Raw genomic sequence first — 21,869 nt, 5'->3', positions numbered from 1 at the left:
ACCGCCCAGCAGCGCCTTCCCCTCGGAGAAAATCCCTCCGGGGGAGTGGGTGGGGGCTGGCGGAAGAGGGTTCCAAGTAAAAGATGCCCGAAGGAAACCTCAGGTCCCAAGGGCAGCAAAATGATGGAGAGCTGAAACGCACCGAATTCAGGCACAAGGCGTATCTGCGGCGGGGTTTTCCCAGCCAAAAACATGCGTGCCAGCGACAACAGGAAACTCGCGGGCTGTGTGACAAGTGTTGTGGCCTCTCCTTAGCTCTCTTACTGCTCAATGGGTCCCGGGTGACTCTGCAATCAAGGTCCCATTCAAGCCAGGAAGAGCCGAATCCCGGGGATATGTGTCAGGCCAGCACTTTCCACTTCTCTTTCAGCCCGTGGACACCTATAAATTTTCCAGGGACAGTGGTACAGTACATGCCTCTGCTGCAGCCACTTCCAGACTCCTTAAAAGTAGCCCAGGACCCTGAGAAATCCATTATATTAAGCAATTAACAGTGATGCGTGTGAGTTCAGGGACCTTCTCTCTGCCAAAGAACAGAGTACAAAGTACATCACCCCCAGTCAAGGCAAGTGAGTCAAACTATTGGCAATAAATATATTTATTCCAAATGTCGACCCACTTTACATCCCTTTATTTAACACAGCTGATCTAAGGGGGAGCTGGAATAAAGGGAAAATAAAGTCTGTGAGGCTTCATGCCTCCCTGGTTCTCTTGGCAGAGCTGGCTGAATTCTGGTTGCTATTATTAGTGTTACGATTGTTGTTGTTGTTATTATTATTGTTATGATTATATGCATTTCATTCTCTTTTGGGTAATGCATAATTTATGACTCTGTCTCGATCCCCTTTCAATGGATTCACTATCCAGGGAGACTTGCTGAATAATTTGGATCATTCGTTTTCAAGTGCATGGGCTGCCGACAAATTGTTCGCTTTTCATTCCTGGGGACGTTCATTGGTCACCCAAACCAGGGGATTTCTTTGGTCGCTCCGGGCACGTGATGTGCTGTCTGGGGTTTTGTTGGGAATTTTTTTTTTTTTTTTTACTGGGTGAAACTTTGTGAAGTGGAGACTAACAAACAGCTCGTTTGGGGGGCTGGATTTCTGGAGAAGTCAGTTTGCCAAATTTTTGTGACCATTTGGGGGTTTCTCAGAGGCTTGCGAAAAGCAAATGTTACAAAGCACGTTAAATGTTATTTAAATGTTTTAAAGGCAACGTTATTCTTGCTGTTTGCTATTCAAAATTATCATGCAGCTGATTATTAAGTTTTGCTCACTCAGCTCCACCTGGAGAAATATTGAGGCATTAGACCTGCTTTGCCTAAAATCCTGAGGGAAAGGGAATTTCCAAGAGGCTTGCGTTTGGGGATCTTTTTGCCTTAAAATCGAATAAGTGCCTGTATCAATTTGGCTGTGTCCACCAGCGGGATTCTGAAATGCCCTGATCCTGCATGAACCGTCCATCCCACGGGAGCAGTGTCTCGTCAGCCCTGGGAAGGCCCTCAGCTCACTAGGGATACACTCCCAGGCACACACACAGCTCAGTGAGGATGAGCACTGCTCCTCACTGTGCTGACCATGGGGTGGAGACAGCTGACACATCACCTATGGTACCCATTTGTCTGGGAGGGCCCCACTGGGGCAAATCTGGGCAGATTTGCTGCCGACCCCATGAAAATCATTAGGACATGCCATGCTCAGCTGTGGAATGAGCTGATAGCAAAGCTGTGTTGGTCCACAGACCCCCTTGATCCTCTCTCTCCTAGGCCAGACGTTGCACCGTGCCCAAAAATGCCACTGGATAAATCCAGGACCATCTGGGAATTAACAGGGCTGTGCATCCCTGCTCCGGCTCAGACCTTTCCGTCACAGCACAGTGAGACTGCGACCCACAGTCCCAGAGCTTCCAACTCTCTGCATCACAAAAGCAGCAGAGGACAAGCCCCGGTCCTGAGGGCCCGGTGAAGGAGCAGCTCATTCCCTCCCTGCCTGGCACTGCCTGCTCAGCCCCGATTTAGGAGCACTCGGCCCCGATTTAGGAGCAGCTCATCCCCTCCCTGCCCCGCACCGCCCGCTGCCCGCACTGCCTGCTCAGCCCCGATTTACGAGCAGCGTGTGAAGGACAGACACTGGGCCACTGGGCTGAACAATGCGGGGAATATTAGCCGAGTTACAAAAACAAACAAACCAAACCCTGCCGGGAGCTCGTTTCATTTATCTTCTTTTGTCCAGTTTTGCTTCAGCGTGAAAGTCGCCCTTTCAAGTCCAGCAGTTGTGTTCCAGCCCCGGCGGGTAGCTGATCCAAAGCGTTACACTCAGAGCTTCCCAATGGCGTGTTTGCACAGTTCAATTCATTTCTAAATATTCAGCGGAGTTTCCCTCCCTCCAACCCTCCCAGGACTTTTTGCCCGCGAGCCGAGGGTGTAAAGCACAGGGCCGGGGATATTGGTGCACGGAGCCTTTGTGTGCAAACACAGGCTGCTGTTTGTATTTGCCTTCACACTGTCAGAGCTCAATTGTGCGCGGTGCAGCGCGGGCTACCAGTCTGCTTTCAATATCCGCTCGGCCATCCCCGCTGCCAGAGGGACGCTCCCCCTCCCCGGCCGCTTTGAAGCAAAGGGATTTAATTTCATGAGGCTTTCGGTAATCACGTTACCATCTCCCAACATTAACCAGAACTGACTCCCTATTGCAAAAGGGCGGGCGGACGACCCGGTAAACAGCCCGGCCCGGGACAGGCTGCAGTGACAGAGGAAGGCAAAATGCCTGGCTGGTTCTGTGCCGCTTATCAGATAAGATGGAAAACGACAGCCTCCTGCCAGCACCGAGAGGGAGCAGCCGGCTTTGCCCAACCCGAGGATGCTCCACAGGCTGCTCAGCTCATCTCGTGCACCACGGCAGCTGATTTTTAAAAACAGACCTTTTTCTTCTGTCTGTACTTCTACCCATCATTTGCCTTCCTTCTTCCCTGTTCCATTTACAGTGTCCTGATGCCTCTGCCACATTCCCCAGGACTTGGTTTGCTGCTGGAACAAGTCTCCTTCTGGTTATGCATCACTACCTGCTGCAGTGGCCAGTGGTCCAGGAAGGGCCAGGGCCACTCTGCACAGGGAGTGCGATCTGGGGAAGGTCTTGAACGAAGAAGAGACAGAACAGGGAGATTTAGATCCCCCCTGCCTGCACTGTCCCTTCCTCCCCTCTCCTCACCTCTCTGCACACATAACTCAGCTCTTCCCAGAGCACCTCCTGACCAAGCAGAGATGACGCTCTAGACCCTGAAGGAAAGTACTTTTGGGGCTGTGAGAGCAAAGCAAGGTGCTGCACAGGCTGCCAGGCAGTGGGCAGTCCCCAATGGGTATAAACCAATCCCTTTTTGCAATCAGAGGGACTGTCCTTTCTCTCTTCATCCACTATGGTCTGACTGCCTGAGACTGGAGCCTAAATACCCACACAGCTGACATTAAGGGACATTAATTCTCCCCAAAAAGCTGCCATGAAAATAGTTGCAACTTGGTCAAAATAAAGCACAGATCACAGTGATCCATGCGGCGCCACAAAGCGCAGCCTGGCAGGGATCGGGGTGATGGATGGCTCTGAAATACCACAGGGAAGACGGCGTGGACTCCTCATCCATCTTTCCATCCAAAGCTCTGAACTTGGAGTACACAGGCATGTGCAAAGATGGTGATCGGGGATGGAACAGCTGGGCTTCGCCTCGCACAAGCTGGGAGCTCGCAGACCCAGCACGGATATGGCACACAGCCCGGAGAGCGAGCGCTGGGGCGGGGACTGCTGAGCCAGCAGCATTCCTGCTGCGCTCCCCCTCTAATTCCCACCTGGGACAGGGGGGAGGGAAATCTCACCCCCCTCCCTAATGCCTTGAGAAATTGGGGAGTGCTCTTCCCGCTCCATCGTGCACCGTTGGTGAAACTGTGTCTAATCCTCCTCTGACAGAAAGCGTTTCCCATCCCAGTCGATCAAAAAGAATAAATCTGCTGTAAAACAAACTTGCAGAGCCCGGCTGCTCACAGCCTGCATCAGTGCCCTGGCCGCTCCTGCCCCTCGTGTCATTTTTGCCCTTTCCTAGGTGAAACTGGGAATGCTGGGTGTAGGCTCTGGGCTCCCTGCTCTCCTCTCCCCAGACAGCAGAGATGCAGCAGCTTTGACCCTCAGGCAGGGAGCCCCAAGGTTGTTCACCCCACCTGCACCAGCATTCCCACTTGCCTGCCCACACAATCTCTTTTTTGCTGCTCACTTTTGGTAGAATATGGCAAAGGTATCCTGGGCTCATCCTTTAGCATTACCAGCTCCTCCATCCCCAGGGACACATCACAGGGACAGGGATGAGGGCTGTGGCTCCTCATACAGCACCCTGGGGCACCCTGTTCCTGGACCAGTCTCAGCACGAGAGAAGATTCCTTTCCATGTAAAACCACAACCTGGGTGACAATGGCTGTTGGGCAAAACCAAAGGTCCCTTCCTGTGAAATAATTTAGAAAAACCCTGTGATTGCAGGAGAGAGTGAAATAGAGGTTTGTTCCTTTCCCCAGCCTCCAACCCTCTATCCAGGCAGGGGCTGCAGATATGATTTTCAACCCTGCCATCACTCACAGGACACTTTGAAAAGCTTTGAAAGGAAAACTCTTGTCTGCATCCTCAGTGCTCTCACAGCTGCGTGTGGGACAGGAATCTTTCCCTGCCTATAGCTTTCTTTGCCGGCTCCAGTGATGGAGCAGGCACTTTGCACTTTGTACACGCTGTGGGCAGCAGTTCTGTGCCTGATTTGTGCCGTCGACACAGCAGTGCCCCCAGTGCCAGCTGAGACCTTGCGGTGCCCAGCACCATCCCTGTTGATCCCTCGAATGTCTCTCCGACCATATCACTCCATAAGTTTTTAAACTCCAGCCTCCACTAAAACCAGCGCTGTTCAAAATAAATCCATAAATCAAGCTCTCAGCTGAGCTGTGCGCTTCATCCATTTCCACTGCTGACATGGGTGCCCGTGATTTCCCGAATCAGAATCTGTTTCTTTAGTATCTACCAAAAAAAAAAAAAAAAAAAAAAAAAAAAAAAAAGGCAGGATTTCTTCCTCCCCACCAATTAATTCCCTGCCTTCTTCTGAGCCTAAAGCAGACTCCCAGCCAGTGTGTGGCTGAGCCCTCCATACCACTGCTCTCTGCTGCTCTTTGCTCCCTCCAACAGCCTCCACGGCCACACTGACTCAGGCAGGAAAAGCCTCCCTCTCTCCTTATCAGTCCCCAGGGCATCCTAATCCCCTTATAAATGAAAGCTATTAAACAGATATCTTTCTAAAAGCCTGCCCGTCACTTCAGCCAGAGCAACCCCATCCCAGCTATCAGGACTTTTTGGAGTGTGGTTAATGCAGAGCCGGGGCTGCACCGGGTGAGGATCTGGCCTGTTCCTGTAGGAGCCGTGCTTTGATCCCCCGGAACGCCGGGCTGCAGAGCCAGGCTGAGCCCCACGCCGTGCCAGGCCCGGGCTCTGCCACGCTGCCGTGCGGGAAGCAGCGGGGATCTGGCAGGGATGCTCGGGAGGGAAGCTCGGGTTACTGCAAAGAAAATGCTCCCCGCTGATTGCAGCGGCAGAGGCCAAACGGCGGCCACTGCTCCAGAGACGCCCTGGGGACGAAGCAGATGTGACTGCTGGGCTCTGCCACTGCTGAACCCTCTCCCCGGGTCTGAGCTGTCTGCACGGGCTGAGCCCGGCAGCAAATCCTCTCCCTCCTCTCCTGCTGCCTGAAAAACGGGAAGGATCTCTCTGGTGCAATAATGAACACGCTGGAAATAAATGGTCTGGGTGAGGTTGAGTCTGGGGGCTGTGGAGCCCCCCATGTCCCCCCATGTGTCGGGGGCTCAGCCCTGCCAAGGGGTTGATGTGTCCTGTGCCCCAGGAAGCTGTGCCGGTGCTATCTAGGAAAGGCTGAATGCTGTAATCAGTGGGTTCTGGGGCTTGTTTGGGTTTATTTCCGCTGTTTGACAGTAACCAGGGGTGAAATTAAGTACAATCTCTACCATGCTAGTCTGGTTCCAGTCATCCTAGCATAGACCCAAGATCTCATTTGCCCTGGATATCCCCCAAGACAAAACTAGTTGGGGATAAAACTCAACACAGCACCCCAAAACCTTCCAGAAATCCCTCAATAAAATGATGCTTGCACAGCCCAACCTCAGCACACAGTAAGCCATAATAAGCACAGGAGCCTCCAAAAGCGCTGTACCAAAAAGCAGGACATCACAACAAAGAAGACAGGAACCAAAAGGCAGCAGCCCTCTGTGGTCACAAAGTCCATCCCCCATCCCTGAGGATGAAGGGGAGATACATTAAGAACATAAAAACACACTCGTGTACCCCAGCTGTTCCCACTTCACACACCAGGTAGGAAAACCAGAACCCCGGGAGTGCTTTTCCAGGCAGGATCCCTGCAGGCAGCGGAGATTAAAGAGCCCTCGTGGGCTTCTTGCTCCATCCTTGGAGAGGCAGCACGTCCCCCCAGGCAGCCACGGGGAGTTTGCCCAAGCGAGGACAGCGTAGGCTGAATAAGGATGACATGCTTTGGCCCAGAAAGAGGAGGGCAGAGATTAGCCGTGGACAAACTCAAGGGAAGGCAAGTGTCCAACCCAGAGTGCCAAGCCTGGTTTTGTTTTAGCCTTAACTGCGCTTTTTTTGTTTGTTTGTTTGTTGGTGTAAAAACCTTTCTGTTGGAAATCAGTTTAACTTTAAGCTTCCTGAGAATAAAAGCCTGTGAGAAAGCTCTGCCCATGCGAGGCTCCCTTGGGAGGCTACAATGGGAGTCTCAGCAGCTTATGGGCCCATATTTCTATGGCTACAGCACCCATCTGCTCAGCAATACAGTGTTACCCACTGCTCCTGCAATTCCCCATGCAGCACAACCCACTGGGAGCTGCACCAGGCTGGGCTGAAAGGGCCCTGTGGCTCCACGTGGTGCCACAAGAGTTGCAACCCTCACAGGGTCTGGCCCAGTTGCTGACTGGGGCCTTGTTACTGGTGTAGCTGTCCCAGTGCAGAGTTTCCCCAGGTATGATAACGTTTCATGCCTTTCTTAACCCAAGTCCAAAGCATTTTACACAGCCCTCTTTCACTCCCTATAAATGGGGAAACCGAGGCACGGAGCAAGTCTGGATTTCAGAAATGCTGAGTATCCCTTATACCATCAGCAGGTAACAGGCAGTGTCACCACCCAGCAGCTCCAAAGTCCCCCTGTGAGCCTTGCTTGGCTCGACTGAGCTACAGGCATTGTCGTGCTGTGCTGTCAGCATCTGTCTCAGATAAGCAAAGGATATTACACCATGGGAAGCCTGAAAAGGCACCCTGGGGATCCTATATGGGCATCGTGCGGGGACACCATGGAAAATGTGCTCAGAGCCTCTTTGCTCAGATTGGGATTGTCGCCGCTTTTCAGGGCAAGGTTTGCACCTTTCCCATCCCTCTGGAAGAGATGTGGCCATAAGCAGGGTGACACTCAGACTCCTCAAAATCTCCTCATGGAAGGATTTACAAAGCCACTTAAGTCCTCTGTCTGACTCCCATCCCACCACGGTGCCCGGACCTGAAGGGGAAGTGGGTGCAATGGATGTGCCTCTGTGTGATCAGGTCCCTGCCACCTCTGCCAGTCCTACCCACACTACACTTCCCACTGCTGCAGCCAGAGCCTCTTCCCCTCTGTTCCCCTCCCAGACAGACCATTTCCAAAGCCCTGAATCACCCCAGGAGAGGAGAACCCAGAAAAGACATCTCCCACCCGCCCAGTCCTTCCTGGTCAGATGAGTTTTGTCCACTGTGAACTATTGTCACCCATCGGAGGCTCAGGACTTGCCCTGACTCCCTGTTCTGCCATGTGCTCCCAGGGTGCCTGCAGGCAGGCACTGGGGGCTGCTTGCCCAGCCAAACAAGGCTTGTAGACACTCTCTGGTGTGCCTGCAGCCATCAGTCACCACCAGCTTGACTCCTCATCCCTTTTGGAGGCCAAGGGGAACGGGAAAGAATCACCCAATGGGGAAAACAGTTGAAAAGACACGATGAGAACCATGAAGGCTTTTCAGGTAGAGGTGATTAATGCAGGGTAAAGAAAAGGGATCAACTAGAGTTAATAAGGGAGAGAGGGAACTCCCTGGAATGAAATCCTGCAGTCCTTACATCCCTCTGTGGGAGCAGAGTGAGAGGAGCTCGTTGCTGTGGGAGGATGTGATTTCCCTGGCCGTGATGAGGGAACCTGTTAGCTATTTTAGTAAGCACTGCCCTGCGAATACATCCCTGGACCACCACGGAGGTGATAAAGCCCCAGGTTTGTCTGGAAGGAAGTTTTTCACTGGGAGTGTTTGGCAGGCCGTTCTCATAGTTTCTGGTCAACTCCTCGTCCAGGATGAAGTTTCCTTTAAGCTGAATGAGAAACTTGCTCGGGAATTGCTCTGACATGAGACACATCCCAGCCTGGGAACCCTGCGGCAGCGCACACCACGGAGCAGAGCCTGTCTGACACCAGGCTCCCTGTGCTTTCTGTGCCAAATCCCCTATCTGAAAACACAATGTGTTTCCCTCCTCTCTCTGCACTCGCACTTGGTTTTGTTAAACACTCTCTAGGCATCACAGAGGGCCAAAATCCGAGAGGAGCCCAGCACCTGCAGACACTGCTGACGTCAGGCACACGTGCAGGTGGCGGGTGCATCTCCCGGCCCCACGGGGGAAAGGGCTGTGAAGAACCAGAGCCAGCACTGGGAACGGAGTCTGGAGGCCGTTCTCCAAGTGCCTGTCAGCGGGCTGCAGCCCTGGGCTTGTCCAGCAGTGCTTTATCAGCCAAATGCAAAGGTATTTTACGGTAACTAAAGGGAAGGTGCTTGTCCGGGTTAATGTCCAGCACTTGGAATGACACCGCTGTTCCCGAGAAATTGTGGAATGGTGTCATTTTAGTGATGTCATTAAATCTCATCGAAGCCCCTGCCTGCATTTTCCTGTGTCCACACCAGCTCACACCAGCAGTTGAGCTCTGAGAAGGTTTTAGTTCAAGCTTTTTCCAGCTGCAATCTCATCTCACAGGGGAGCTGGAAGCTTCATCAGGACAAACCGGGTTGGAGACGTGAGGCTTGGGCTGGACCAACGCTGAGCAAACAGAGCCAGCCCAACGACACTGGAGAGAGGCAGGATGGAGAACAGACCTCCAAGCTTGTCTCCAAGCTGTGTCCTCCCTGGAGCACGCTCTCTCCCAGGCACTCAGCCAAAGCTGGACTGCAAAGCCAAGCTCTACGTGGATGAATTATTTGCCAGGTAAAGTTGATGGGAACCTGAATCTGTGAAAAGCTCTGCTGGCCGGGTTCCTTTTGCAGGAGCAGATCCCTGGAGAACATCTCCTTGGGACAAGACCTGTCCTCTCCTCGGGCAGTGCTGGGATCTTGCAGGCAGCAAGAAGCAATAAAGAAAAAATTAGATCTGGCTGGCAAAAAACGTTCCCGTGGGAAATTTTGACTTTCTGTCAGAAACTGCAGTGCATTTCTTTTTCAGCACCAAATAAGCATGAATAGGAACAAAGATTCAGTTTTGGCAGGGGGAATGGGCTTACCAAAGAAAACACCCAAATTTTTAAGCGAAGCAGACGCATTTTATAATTTTTCTCTCTGGATGAAAATAAAAATAAAAACTCCAACGATTTTCCAGAAAGGAAAAAAAATTAATTTGATGGAAAAAATTGTAACTAGTTCTCACACCACTACCTGAGGCAAAATCGGCTAATTTGGCCAATTGACCTACCCCTTCAGCAGGGCTGTTCAGCAGGGTTTGGCCGCCTCTGCCTTCCCTCTCAAGCGGTGGGAGATGCCTCCAGCGTGCAACCGGCGGCATCACCACCAACACCCCGCTCATCCCCTGCCCCTGCCCGGTGAGTCCACAGCCCCCCTGACCGCAGGGCCTGACTTTCTCTCGGGATTTAGGAGAGAAATCAGGGTGGGCTGATGGTCATGAGCAAGTGGGTGGGAGCTGAATAGGGTTATTGTGATCTTTATCTGGGGGGATTATTCCAGACAGTGTGGGCTTGGCAGGGCAACACGGTTGTTTGGCCGTGGCTGGTTTTGCAGAGCGATAGGTACGGCCCTAGGGAATGGCGCGCAGGGATCGGGCTGTGGAAAATTATTTTATGGTACCTTCATCCTTGCAAAACATTCACTTCCCAGCAAAGTCGGTGGAAAAGGAAAAAACAGAGCGATTTTCGTTTGCAGAAGTCTGACGCGGCTGGGACTGCTCATGGTCTGAAATGCAAAGCCTGGCATAAAAGTGACACATTTTACTGGAAACTGGGAACTTGTTTCCCTTTTATTGGAAATAAATTGAAAGGCAGAAGGATGGTAAGAGCACGGGGCCAGCACAATAACTGAAGGATTTTTCAGGAGCATTTGGGGACCCTGTAGAGTAGACCGAGGGTCCGAGAACACCCCGAGATCGCACCAAAATTTATGGCATCGCTGATAGCGGTAACTGCAGGCAGGGAACTCGTCCCAGCCCGTGAGCGGGGGTTGAGGCTGGGGTAGCTGAATGCCTCCTGCCCCCAGCCCAGAGAGTAATATAAGAAATAACCGAGACGCGGATCCCCGTCCCCGAGCGCTGTCGGGCAGAGGGATCCACGGGACTAAAGAAAAGCAAACACGCAGATAACCCCGGCATCCCTCGGGACGCGGCATCTCCGCGCCGCTTCCCCCTGGTTCGACGGGAGCTGCAGCCCGGGGGAGCCAGGGCTCCGGAGCGGGGCCGAGCATCGCTGCCAGGACCCCCGCGCCTCCCCCGGAGCCACCACCGCGTGTGTCCCGGTGCCCCCGAGCCGCAGGAGAGGGCCCCTCTCCCCGCCGGACACTCCGGGCTCGGCCGTGCCTCGGTGTTGAAGGCGCCGGCAAAGAAATTGCGCTCTCTGCAAGGGACACATCTGATTGTGATTTGGGAGAATAAAATAAAAATTTAAAAAAAAATGAAAAAAAAAATGAAAGGAAGGGAAAGAAAACAAAACCAAAAAAATAAGGCGCCCAACCCCGGCCGCTCGGCGAGAGTTTTTTCCTATCGTCGGAGCTGCAAATATTTTGGAAGACGGGGCCGTGTTTTCCGTGTAAACAAGCCGGCGGCGGGGGCCGGAGCCGCGCTCCGCGGGGCCGGGGAGTCCCGGCGCGGAGAGCCGAGCCCAGTCCGGGGCATCTCGGACCCCGGGGCTGGGTCCCCACCCCACCCTCAGCACACGGCTGAGCCAGACGCTGGCACCGGCCCCCTAAACCGCGGCGAGGAGGGGACCGGCAGCGCACAGGGTTTCCGCTGGGAAACGGGGATGGAAAATCGCGGGGAATCGTTAGCAGGATATGTGGAGACTCATGGGGAAGAGCAACCCAGACCTTTCACCCTTATTCCCCCCTGGCAGAGGTGAAGGACTCCCCACCTCCGTCCAGGGAACGACGCGAGTTTCTCGTCCGAGATGGAACGAACCGGCTGCTGCCCGGTTCTCATTTGGCCTCGGGGCTCATTCAAATCGCCGCCGCCCCGCCACCTCCTCCCGGGGCCGCCCGCACCCCCCGGGGAGGCAGCGGTGGGAGCCGTAGGCATTGCCGGTTTCCCTCCCTTGCTCCCAGCCACTTTCCTCCTCCGCGGGGGCCGGAGCCCGTCCTCGTCCTGTCCGGGCACGGAGCCTCTCGGGCTCTGCGGCGAACCTCTGAGCCGGGGAAGAGAGCGGGGCTACCGGCGAGCTCCGGGATGCCCGGACCGAACCCCTCGCCGCGCCCTGCGGGACCCCCGGCCGGAACCTGCCTGTGACGGGAGAGCCTCCTCAGCCAGCCAGGCCCCCTCCGCGCTTCTCCGAACACGAACGGCCTTTTCTCGGGTTCCTGAGTGTCTCTTCTCCCCCTTCCTGAGCTTCTTGGTGTCCCCTGCCTCGCGTTTCCGAGGTTCCCTGCTGTCCCCTGCTCTACCCTCTGGAGTACCCCGGTACTCCCGATCTTGCGCCGCCAGGTGCCTCGGTGTGCCCCAGTCTTGTTGTCCCGGCTGCCTCCGGTCTCCCCCGTCCCACACCTCCGGAGCTCTCGGTATCCCCTCCCCAAATTCCTGTGCCTCACCGTGCCCTGCCCGGTGGTCCCCGGTTCCCCGTGCCCCCTGCTTTGCACTCAGAGGTCCCTCGGTGTTGTCACCCACCACCGCGCTCCCGGGTGCCTCAGTGTTCCCTGCCTGGAGCTGCCGGGCGCCTCGGTGTCCCATCCCCTGCGCTTCCGAGAGCCTTCACATCCCCGTTCCGCGCTTCGGGGCCCCTCAGCGTCCCGTCCTGTGCCCTAGGCTCCCCGGTACCTCAGTGTCCTCGCCCTGTCCTGTTCTCCATCTCCCCGCGTGTCCCTGTCTTGTTCCCCGTGTCCCTGGTTGTCCCCGCGCTGCTCGCCGTGTCCCTGGTTGTCCCTGCGCTGCTCGCCGTGTCCCTGGATGTCCCCGTGCCTTTCGCTCCAGTCCCCCGCGGGTTCTTCTCTCTGCCCTCCCTCTCCCTGCCCCTCCGGGGACCTCCGCGCCCTCTCGCCGTCCTTCTCCCCGCCTCTGTCCGTGCCCGCGGCGCTGGACTCACCCACACACTCGTTGGCCTCCCGGGCCGTCGCTCGCTGCCAGGGCCGGTCGTAGTGGAAGGGCTTGCAGCGGTCGCACTCGGGGCCGGCCGTGTTGTGCTTGCAGTCGCACACCAAGCTGTCGTCGCGGTCACGGACACAGCGCGACGCGTGGCCGTTGCACTTGCATCGCCCGCCGACCTGCAAGTCGGAGACGGCGTAGAAGTAGGAGTCGCGGGCCAGCTCAGAGTCATCCTCGCTCTCGTCGCCGAAGGTGTGGAGGCGGCTGAAGGTCACCCTGATGTCGGTGGCCGTCACCCAGTCCTGCAGCACGGGCGAGTTGTCGAAGTCGTGGGCGGTGGGGCGGCCGTCCAGGGTGCTGAAGGCGATGAGGCCGCCGGAGAGGGGCCGCACGTCGGTGTGCGAGTCGGTGCACACCGCCTCCTGCTCGTTCTGCTTCGTGATGGCGGCGCGGTTTGGCTTGTTGTACATTTTGCGGCACTGCGTGGAGTAGAACTGGAAGGGCACCCAGGTCTTGCCGTAGTCCATGGACTTGTGGATGGCCATGGACTCGGGGCGCGGCGAGCAGAACTGCAGGCTGACGTAGGTCACCTCGAATTTCTTTCCGAGGGAGAGGGTGAGGGTGACGTTGTGGGGATACTGGACGTAGCTGTCGGACTGCCAGCAGGTCAGGTTGTGCGGGTTGTTGAGGTCGGTGAGGAAGGAGGGCGGGTGGGCGCGCTTGGGGTCGGAGGCGTTGCAGAGGTGGCAGGTGCGGACCTGCTCCTCGCCCTTCTCCGTCACCACGCAGTACCGCGACGGCGGCTTCCCGCAGGTGCTGGACACCTTCACCTCCTTCCCGAAGGCCGAGTTGACGAAGTCGGGGATGCAGCGGCGGGGCAGCCCGTGCTCGTCGTAGCAGGGGTCGGGCTGGGCTGTCTGCACGGCGAACATGCTCACGCCGTGGTAGCCCCCGCGCAGGGGCTGCGCCAGCCACGCCGCCGCCAGCAGCAGGGCCAGCGGCGCCTCCGCGCCCCTCTGCGGCATCCTGCGCGACCTCCGCGCGGCGTGGGGACAGCGGGGAGGGGGCACCGGGGACACGGGGGAGCCGCCGCTCGGGCGCGCAGCTCCGCGGGGCGCCTCGGCCGAGGGACGCGGTGCGGCGGCTCAGGGAGCGCGGAGCATCGCCCGCCCCGCGGCCAGCCCCGCGGAGAAAGGGGAGACCGCGGCGGCGGCGGCACCACAAAAGTGGGGCTGGCGGCGGGGCTGGGTCCCGCCTGCCTCCCGCCCCGGCCCTCGCACGGAGAATGACTGGCGGTCCCAGCCCCCGCCGCGTTTGAGGTCATGCTAAAGGAGTGACATCGCGCTCAAGGAACAGAACAACGACATCCACTGGCGGCTCAGCCAGAGACGCGCACAGGCCTCGGGGAGGGCGGGGGATGGGAGTGGGACGGAGCCCGCCCCGACACCGCGGCGATGGGCGCCAGCGCCGCCGCGGGGCTCCCGAGCCGCCCCGAGCACCGCGCAGGGACCTTCGTGCTCCCCCCTGCCCCTCTGTGCCCACGACGGGGCCGGGGGACCCCAGGGCCGCCCGCGCCCCTGCAGCTGGGGGTGTGGAGAGGTGAGGGGGGAGAGCGGCCGGGAGGAGCCCCCCGCCCACCTGTGGGGACACCGAGAGGGACGGGATGGGGAAGTTTCCCACCTGGTGGCTTCTGACCTTCCCCCTCTACCAGGCCAGACAGGGACTGGTCCCCTCAGCTGGAGCGGGAGGGGGAGCCGGGGCAGAGCCCGCAGCACCCACGGACACCGGCCCGTTCCGAGGCTGCTTCCGGAGGGTCTCGGCCCGCAGCCTTCACCCCCGGGACAGAATCCGCGATGCCAGGGAAGTTTAACGGGGAGAAATCTCGAGTCTTTGGGCACTACATGGGAACTAACGGGCTTGGCGACCGTCGGCAGGTTGTTTTAGGGAGCTGATCTCGTCTCCTAGTACATCCCCAGGACAACCCAGGCACAGGGTCCGCCCCCGCCTCGGTTTGCAGTTTGTAGGGGCTCCCGTTAAAGCGAGGAAGGGGTTAAAGGGCGGCACTTGTCCCGCACTGGGCCATGGCCCATCCCTGGTCTCCCCTTCCCGCCCGTCCTGCAGCTCCACGGTGCCAGGGGGCCGCCCCCGATGGCCGCCTCCCTCTTGATCAGCTCTATCCCAGCTCTTCCCCCCGGTGATCCCGGCCGGGGGCACAGCCCCAGAGGACAGTACCGAGATCTCGGAGAGACGGTCCCGGGAAGGAGCGGAGAGTTTCCCTCCCGCGGCTCCTGGCTGCCCTGCTCGCCCCCCTTCCCTCCCTCTTTGATTAAAAGGGCACTTTTATTTTTCCAACGGAGGTGCCCTCTCTCGGAGCGCTGCCCACGCCGTGTCACTCAAGCGGCCTGGCCCTGGCACGGCGGCGCGGTCCCCTCCCCGGCGGGGCGGCCCGAGGGGACGGGGGCTGCCCGAGCAGCCGTGAGCCCCAGGCCGGCCTCCGCCCCCTCCCCTCCGCCCGCCCCTCTCCCCGCTTTGAATTCCTTGCCACCGAGCTGAATAAAAGTGGTTGTTGTAAATTGAATTAGTGCCTGATTAATCTGCTCCCGGGCCTGCTAGCCCAGCGGGGCGTCTTTGGCAATGCAACCGCCTTCCCTGCAGGGCAGCGGGGCTCCGCAGCCTCCCTGCCCCCACTGCTCCCCCGGATCTCCCCCACCCGCCCCCAGCCCCGCCACTCCCGGGATTTGTTAACTCTTCCCCGGGAAACAGCCCCTCCGTCCCACTCCGGGGCTCTTCGCCGGAGTTAGAGAGGTGTTTGTGTGTGTATTGGGGATGCGGTCGGTCCAGTCCCTCTGGTCTCACCCTAGCTGCCTTTGGACTCAGTCGCAGCCCGGCACACCCGGGACACACACGGACAGTCCTGGGATACTCCAGCCCCGAAGAAAGATTTTTCCCCGCTCTTGAATTGCGGCCCTACTTGCGTAATTGGGATAGGGTGGTACCTCACGGAGGAAGGGGGACAATTTAGACCAAACTGTCCCGGGCCGTGGGGGCCGGGCCGCGAGAGAGCTGTGGGAAGCCCCGGGACATCGTTGGCCGGTGCGGGCTCTCCTCAACGCCCCGTGGGCTCGGCCGCGGCTGGGAGGAGAACTCGCGATGGGAATCCCCAGCCGGAAGCCCCGAATTCGGGCCCGCAGACTCTTCCACGTGCCTGCCATGAGCATCCCCGCTCGTGGTTTCTGAGCCCCGCTCTGTCCTCCCGGCGCTTGTCCTCCGGCCACGCGTGTCCGGGACCAGCCCTTCCTTGCGGGACTCCCCGTCCACCAGTCCGGGCCGTGCCGGGGCGGCGAAGCGATGGGGCCACCGGCTCCTGTGCCCGAGGGGCACACGAAGCCACAAGGCCACTGGCTCCTGTGCCCGAGGGGGACACGCGGGGCCGGCTCGAGGTGCAGCAGGTGCTGTTGCGAGGACCCGCATTTATCCAGGGAAAGGATGCAGGTTTAGCTCCGGTTTCTCTCGACGCCCCTCGACCCTGTTGCCAGCCCGGCCACGGCACCAGGAACGCTGCTGGGCGCAGGACAGGGCTGAAATTTCAGCGTTTCTTTAAACTCCGGGAAGGTTTTTAAAGGTTACCCCCACACACATCCCCAGTCCCTCAAAGCCCACACGGTTCTTTAACATCGCACAGCAAAAAATTAGGTGAATCTAAGAAATCCTGACCCCCTCTAAACTCCCCCGCAAACCCGAGGTGCTGCCTAATCCCATTAGCAGGGTGTTAATTTAACAACCACCCGGCGCTGCCGAGCGCGGGGCCCCGCACTGCCCGGCGGCGTTCCCGGGGCTGCGGCTCTCGCCTCCCTCCTGCCCTTCTCGCTGAGTTTATTCGGTGTTTCACAACCCCCGGGGTTTGTAATGGCTCTTGCGGTCATTAACGTGATTTACTGAGGCTTTCTCCTCTAATTACCTCGCCCTCGAGCTATTAAATGCATGTAAGCAGCTCCGCGGGGACCGAGGCGCAACTCTCCGAGGCTCGGGCCTGAGTCTGTCCTTCCGCTCGGGGCAGGGGCCCGGGGCCGTCCCGGGAGGATGGAGATGAGGGGTGCTCGGGGCACAGGGCCACAGGTCACCCCCCTACCTTGGGGTTTGGTTTTCCTGTCATTAAGCACCAGCTAACCCCGGCACTCTCCTGGCTCGGAAGGGGACAGATCCTTGCCGAATCCACCCCGGTGCGACCCCGATGCACGCTCGCCCTCTCTCTCTCCGGGACTGGAGCATCTCTGGTCCCCCCACCGGGAACGGAGCATCTCCGGTACCTGCACCAGGGACGGAGCATCGCTGGTACGAGCACCAGAGCATCTCCGGTACTTCCACCGGGACCAGAGCATCTCCGTTACCTCCGGTACCTGTCCCGGGAGCGCGGCCGACCCCCGTGAGGGCCCAGGGGCCGAGCGGCGGCGGGGCACGGCCGGTCCAGGGCAGACCGGAGCCACCCCGTTCCCCCACGTTGGGCCCGGGAGAAGCCCCGGTGACGGAGAGCAGAGAAGGGCTTTATTTCAGCCCCACCGGGGCCAGCGGGAAAGGCGGCCCCGGCGCTCGGAACCTGTTTTAAAAGTCAAATGGCTTCGGGTGCCGCAGCTCGTCCTCCTCGCCGGGAACAATGCGCTGCTCCTCGCCCACCTCCCCCTGCACGGCCCGGGTTTGGAGAAGGGAGGGGGAAAAACCCGGGCGGCTCTTCCCCTCCTCGGCTCTCGGGGGGCCGTTCCCCGGCGGGATCGGGAGCGGCTGGAAAAGCAGAGAAGACCCGGGTTGAAATAATCAGGAGCGATTTATTCCCCTGGAGTGACAGTTCTTTTGAGCAGTTGCCGAATGGCAGTTTCTGTCTTTCTGAAAGCTTTTCTTCCAGATTCTGTTCAGATTAGGCTGGGGAGATGAATGAGGCCATTATCCAGCCCAGTAGCTATTCTGAAATGCCAAATTAATTACCAAGGGCTAAATCAAGGCGATGGGGGCTGAAGGGGGGCCTTGGGGGGGTGAAGGCGGCGGCGGTTTGAGGTGTGAAAATATCTCCGCGATCTTTTAAACACTGACACGGCGGGCGGCCTGGGGTACTCCCCTCAAACCCCCCAAACCTCGTTCCGCAGGTCCGGGGGGCAGAGGTTGTTGGAGCGGCCCCGACAGGGTGGAGCGGGCGAGGAGACCCCGCGGGGTCCCGCTCCGGTTGCCCCTGCCCCGGCTCCGGCACGGGGCATCTCTTACCTGTGGTGGGGCACCGCGGGGCTCCGGGCAGGGCTGAACCGGGACCGAGGCCGCTCGCCGCTCTCGATGCTCACGGGTCCGGCCGGACCCTCCGGGCACTCCCGTCGGGGCTCTCTGCCACCTGCCCGCCGGCCCCGCGGCGGAGTGAGGAGCAGCCGCGCTCTCCCCAGTCCTGCTGCAGCGCTTTGTCATCGACTGAGCCGCCGCGGAGGGAGCCTGGGGGATTCCCTGAGTTCCCGAGGGTCGGCTGGGGGATGCAAAAAGTGATCAAACTGTCGCTTCTTTCACCAGGGATTGTGATGAGTGCGAGAACGCGGAGGGAAGGGAGCGTGTATGTGCAGAAATGCTGACCCATAACTCGGTTCGCCTGGCTTGGAGGGTTACAGAAACACCGCGGGGAAAGGGGAGAAAGACTGGTCCCAAGGGAATTAGGCAAGAAGGCACCGCTGGCTCTTCCCGCACTGATGTCTCTCTGCCAGCACAGATCACAACATTTGCACATGACATTTAATCCTCCACCCTAAAGCTCTTTGGCTCTCGGCAGGCAGTTATTGTTATTATTGTTGCTCTAATATTTACGCTTTGTTCCCAAACAAGTGTAATTTCCCCGGTCGCTTTGTAGATCCCTGACCCTTAATCCATTTTTCTCTTCAGTTCCCGGGAGACCACACCTCTGTCTCCTCTCATTCATGAAAAACAATTGCACGAATTTTACGCAAAAAATTTGAAGGTTTAGAGAACGGTGGGTCAGACCTGACTATCAGTTTTGGGTGGGGGGAAAGGTGGGCACGTGGCTGATGCTGAATCTTCTGCAGCAAACGCACACGGCCAGTGGTATCCCAGCTCAGCCGGGGCAGAACCGCTGGCAACAGCGAGAGCAGAGTTAGGCAAGACTTTTCCCTGCACTAGACAGTCCTTGCAAACGAGGAACAAGCAACGAGGAGATTTCCCAGGGGCTGAGAAGTGGGCTGTAGAAGGAACCAAGCCTTTAATGTAAATTGGCCGTGGCTGGCAGAGACCACTGAACACTGGGCTATTCAGCATCGCTGTGAACCTCTAATGATCAACTCGGTTTTCAATTATACACCCACAATTGCCACCAAGTGAGATAAGCCTCTGGAATACTATATTTTCTCTTGCAAAATGTTTTCTGTAGGGCAGGCAGGCTGGAAAGCTCAGTGAGTAATATTTGATTTATTTTCAGCAGAGCAGCGGGACACCCAGCAGCCAGGAGAGCTCCCGGCCGGACCAAACAGGTGCCCAAACGGCTCTCGCACTCCTGGGGACTCGCAGGTGGATTCGGCCACTGCAGGGAGCTGCAGCATTGCGGGGACCAGATATTCCCAGGAAAACAGAGGCACTCCTTGATGTTAAACCCCGTGATTTATTTGTGTGCGCCTCTGCAGAAACAATGGGTCCATTTGGATGGGTGCAGATGTAGCACAACAAAAAAGAATGCAGCTTGGCCTGGAAAATGCTGCCATACACTGGACGTGCTGCCGAGGTCTCATCCAGGGGAAAAAGGGGATGTTGCCTGGCATAGCCCAGGAACATGCACAGACCCTCCAGACTTCAGTTCCTCATATATCCCAAAGAAGGCCACCTTACATTTTCAAGCTCTTTCCAAATTAAATTACTTTTCTGAGCAATGTATTACAGGGAGTGGGACAAGAAGAACACAGTGACCTTGCAACAATGTTTTGAGCTCCACGGGGAAAAAATACCAGAAGTGAACCGGGAGCTCGGTCCACCGGGAGAGCCCTGGCACAGCTGAAGAAACCTCGCTGCAATGAATTGATGGAGGCCTGGCAGAATCCCCTGCACTGGTGGAGGGAATAACCCCGTGCGTTTCTGGGCACTGACAGTGTAACCCCGAGTTCACAGATCTGGGGGGCTCTGCTGCCAGGCTGAGGTGTGGGAGATGTGGGGTGAAGAAAACAGTTTTTGGCTTGTAGGTGAAAGATTCCTGTGCAAAGTTTGCTGGCGATCTGTGTGGGGAGGAGGGGATGGGGACATGCAATTTATTCAGTAAAATGTTTAACCCAGAGAGACTTCCACTGAATTTATTGGAACCACGGTGCAGTGCAGAAGAAGGGACTCTGCAGATACTATTTTTAGATGATTAAAGCACCCACCTGGATCTCAGGGGACCCCCGAGCAAGTCCACCCACTGCAGAGGATTTTCCTCTAGTTTTAGGACTACTCTCTTTCTATCAAGGATTTGTGGGTCTGACTGGTAGAGGGACACCACAGCAATCCACGAATCTCTGCTGAGCCTGGTCTCTGGAGACACATCTCCCTGAGGCCCCGAGGCTCTGCACCCACCTGAGAGACCACCCAGCCCGCCTCCCATGCCCTGTCCTCTGGCTGTTCGGGACTCAGAGCCAGCATCCCTGCCCCAAGTGCCCAGTTCTCACCCCACACCACAGTTTACACAGGAGTTTTTGGTGTCTCCCCTCCAGTTCACTCCCCGTGGATGGATTTGGGGCTTGCTGAATTTCCCGTCTCTGCTGGTTGGAGACAACCCAGGCTTGGAGGACTCAAATGCCTTCACAGCAGCTGCTGGCCCGGGCTGTCCCTTGGGCAGAGGGATGTCACCAGCCCCACGGTGACCATTGCCTAGCAGGGATCCCCGCTGTCATTGAACGGGTAATCGGCAGCAAATGGAGCAGAAGGGAAGACACTGGGGGTGGGCTCCTTGGGTACAATCTGACCTCCGCAGTCATCCATCGTCCTCGACATCTCTTTTTTTTTTATTTCTAATTTTTCCTGCAAGTGCTGTGGCTCTGCAGGGAGCAAAGAAAAGTTTCTTTGCTTCCTGCAGAGAAGCAGTAAAGACAAGCTGAGAGCCGAGCAGGACTTCCCTGTCTGCCTGGCGCTGCCTGACAGCAGCTCAGTGGAGTCCTGGGCACTGTTAGCTGCTCCTCTGGGAGGAAACCAGCCTTGATTCAGAGTCATCTGCCCCCGGGCCCCGTTAGGGAAGGATAGCAACAAAGTTTTTTTCCTTTTGATTTGAGACCAGTGTTACTCAAAGGAAATTCATCCCTTTACTCTCTGCTTTGACTCCCTTTAGCAAATTCTGAGCAGCAATTCAAACACAAGAGTTCGGGTGCCAAGGGAATCCAGATGGAGAAGGTCAGACCTTGTCCAGAGCAAAGAGAGAGCAGCCAGGATAAGGGCAGGGATATTGCAGTGAGCACTGCACCACGTTCCTTTAAAACAAATAACATTACTTTAAAATAATTAATTTGAGCAGAGACAATTCTTCACCTACATTACAGAATTGTTTGCTAGACACAGTGAACACTACTGATATCAGTCCAGTGTAGCAGTTTCTTTTTCTCTGGCATAAGAAACTGGCCCTTGCAGAGTAGAGTCTCTGCCTTGGCAGAGACTATTTAGGAGAACCCAAGATCATAGTTTTATACAGGACCCATGTAAGACTGTGGAGTTGAAATGCTGATCTTCTTGCTGTGAATTTTCCTCCCCACTGATTCAGAATAGAGCTTTGGAAAGTAATTCGATCTTCTTAAGCCGATGTAAGGTAAAGATAGAACCTGGGCTGAGCTTAAAGGGCAGAGGCTGGAGCCAGGGCAGGCAGGGCTGGGTGTATTTCAGCTACCTAAGGAGCAGGATTATTAAAACATGGGTCCCCACAGCTTCTGAATTCCCATCACCAAGTAACTCCTTTAGCGAGATAATTAACTCTTCTCCAACACTGCTTTGCAGGGACGAGTGGGCTCGTGGGGCTCAGCTCCAATTGAAAATGTGGCAATCCTGGGGCAGGCTCTATTTCACCATTGCAGATGAAGGGGGTGTTTTGTTGCTTTCTTTGTTTAAAAGTAATAAAAAAAAAATTAATATATTCCAGAAAGCATCCTGTTCCCTGAGGGAAGAAGTGGGGGATCTGTAGGGACTGAGCCAGCAGAGCCGGGGCAGAGCAAAGAGGGTCATGCGAGCAGCCATCCAGGTTTTGGGTTTATATCTTCCTTAAGGAAAGTGTCCTCTTGGTGCGAGACA

At 57.0% G+C, this 21,869-nt stretch overlaps 1 protein-coding gene across 1 annotated transcript in view; it reads right to left on the bottom strand.

The window, feature by feature from the left end:
- NTN1 (netrin 1) overlaps positions 1–13,895 on the bottom strand; it is a 98,767-nt gene extending 84,872 nt beyond the window's left edge. The window contains exon 1 of the mRNA XM_050319540.1: positions 12,601–13,895. Coding sequence (XP_050175497.1) covers positions 12,601–13,624 — 1,024 coding nt within the window. The 5' untranslated portion in view covers positions 13,625–13,895. The remainder of the gene's footprint in view (positions 1–12,600) is intronic.
- Positions 13,896–21,869: the final 7,974 nt, after the last annotated feature.

The sequence above is a fragment of the Myiozetetes cayanensis genome, unplaced genomic scaffold (assembly GCF_022539395.1).
Source record: "Myiozetetes cayanensis isolate MyiCay16 unplaced genomic scaffold, myiCay2020 scf22, whole genome shotgun sequence".
In the NCBI taxonomy this organism is placed as follows: domain Eukaryota; kingdom Metazoa; phylum Chordata; class Aves; order Passeriformes; family Tyrannidae; genus Myiozetetes; species Myiozetetes cayanensis.
This window is presented reverse-complemented; position numbering and strand designations above follow the sequence as displayed.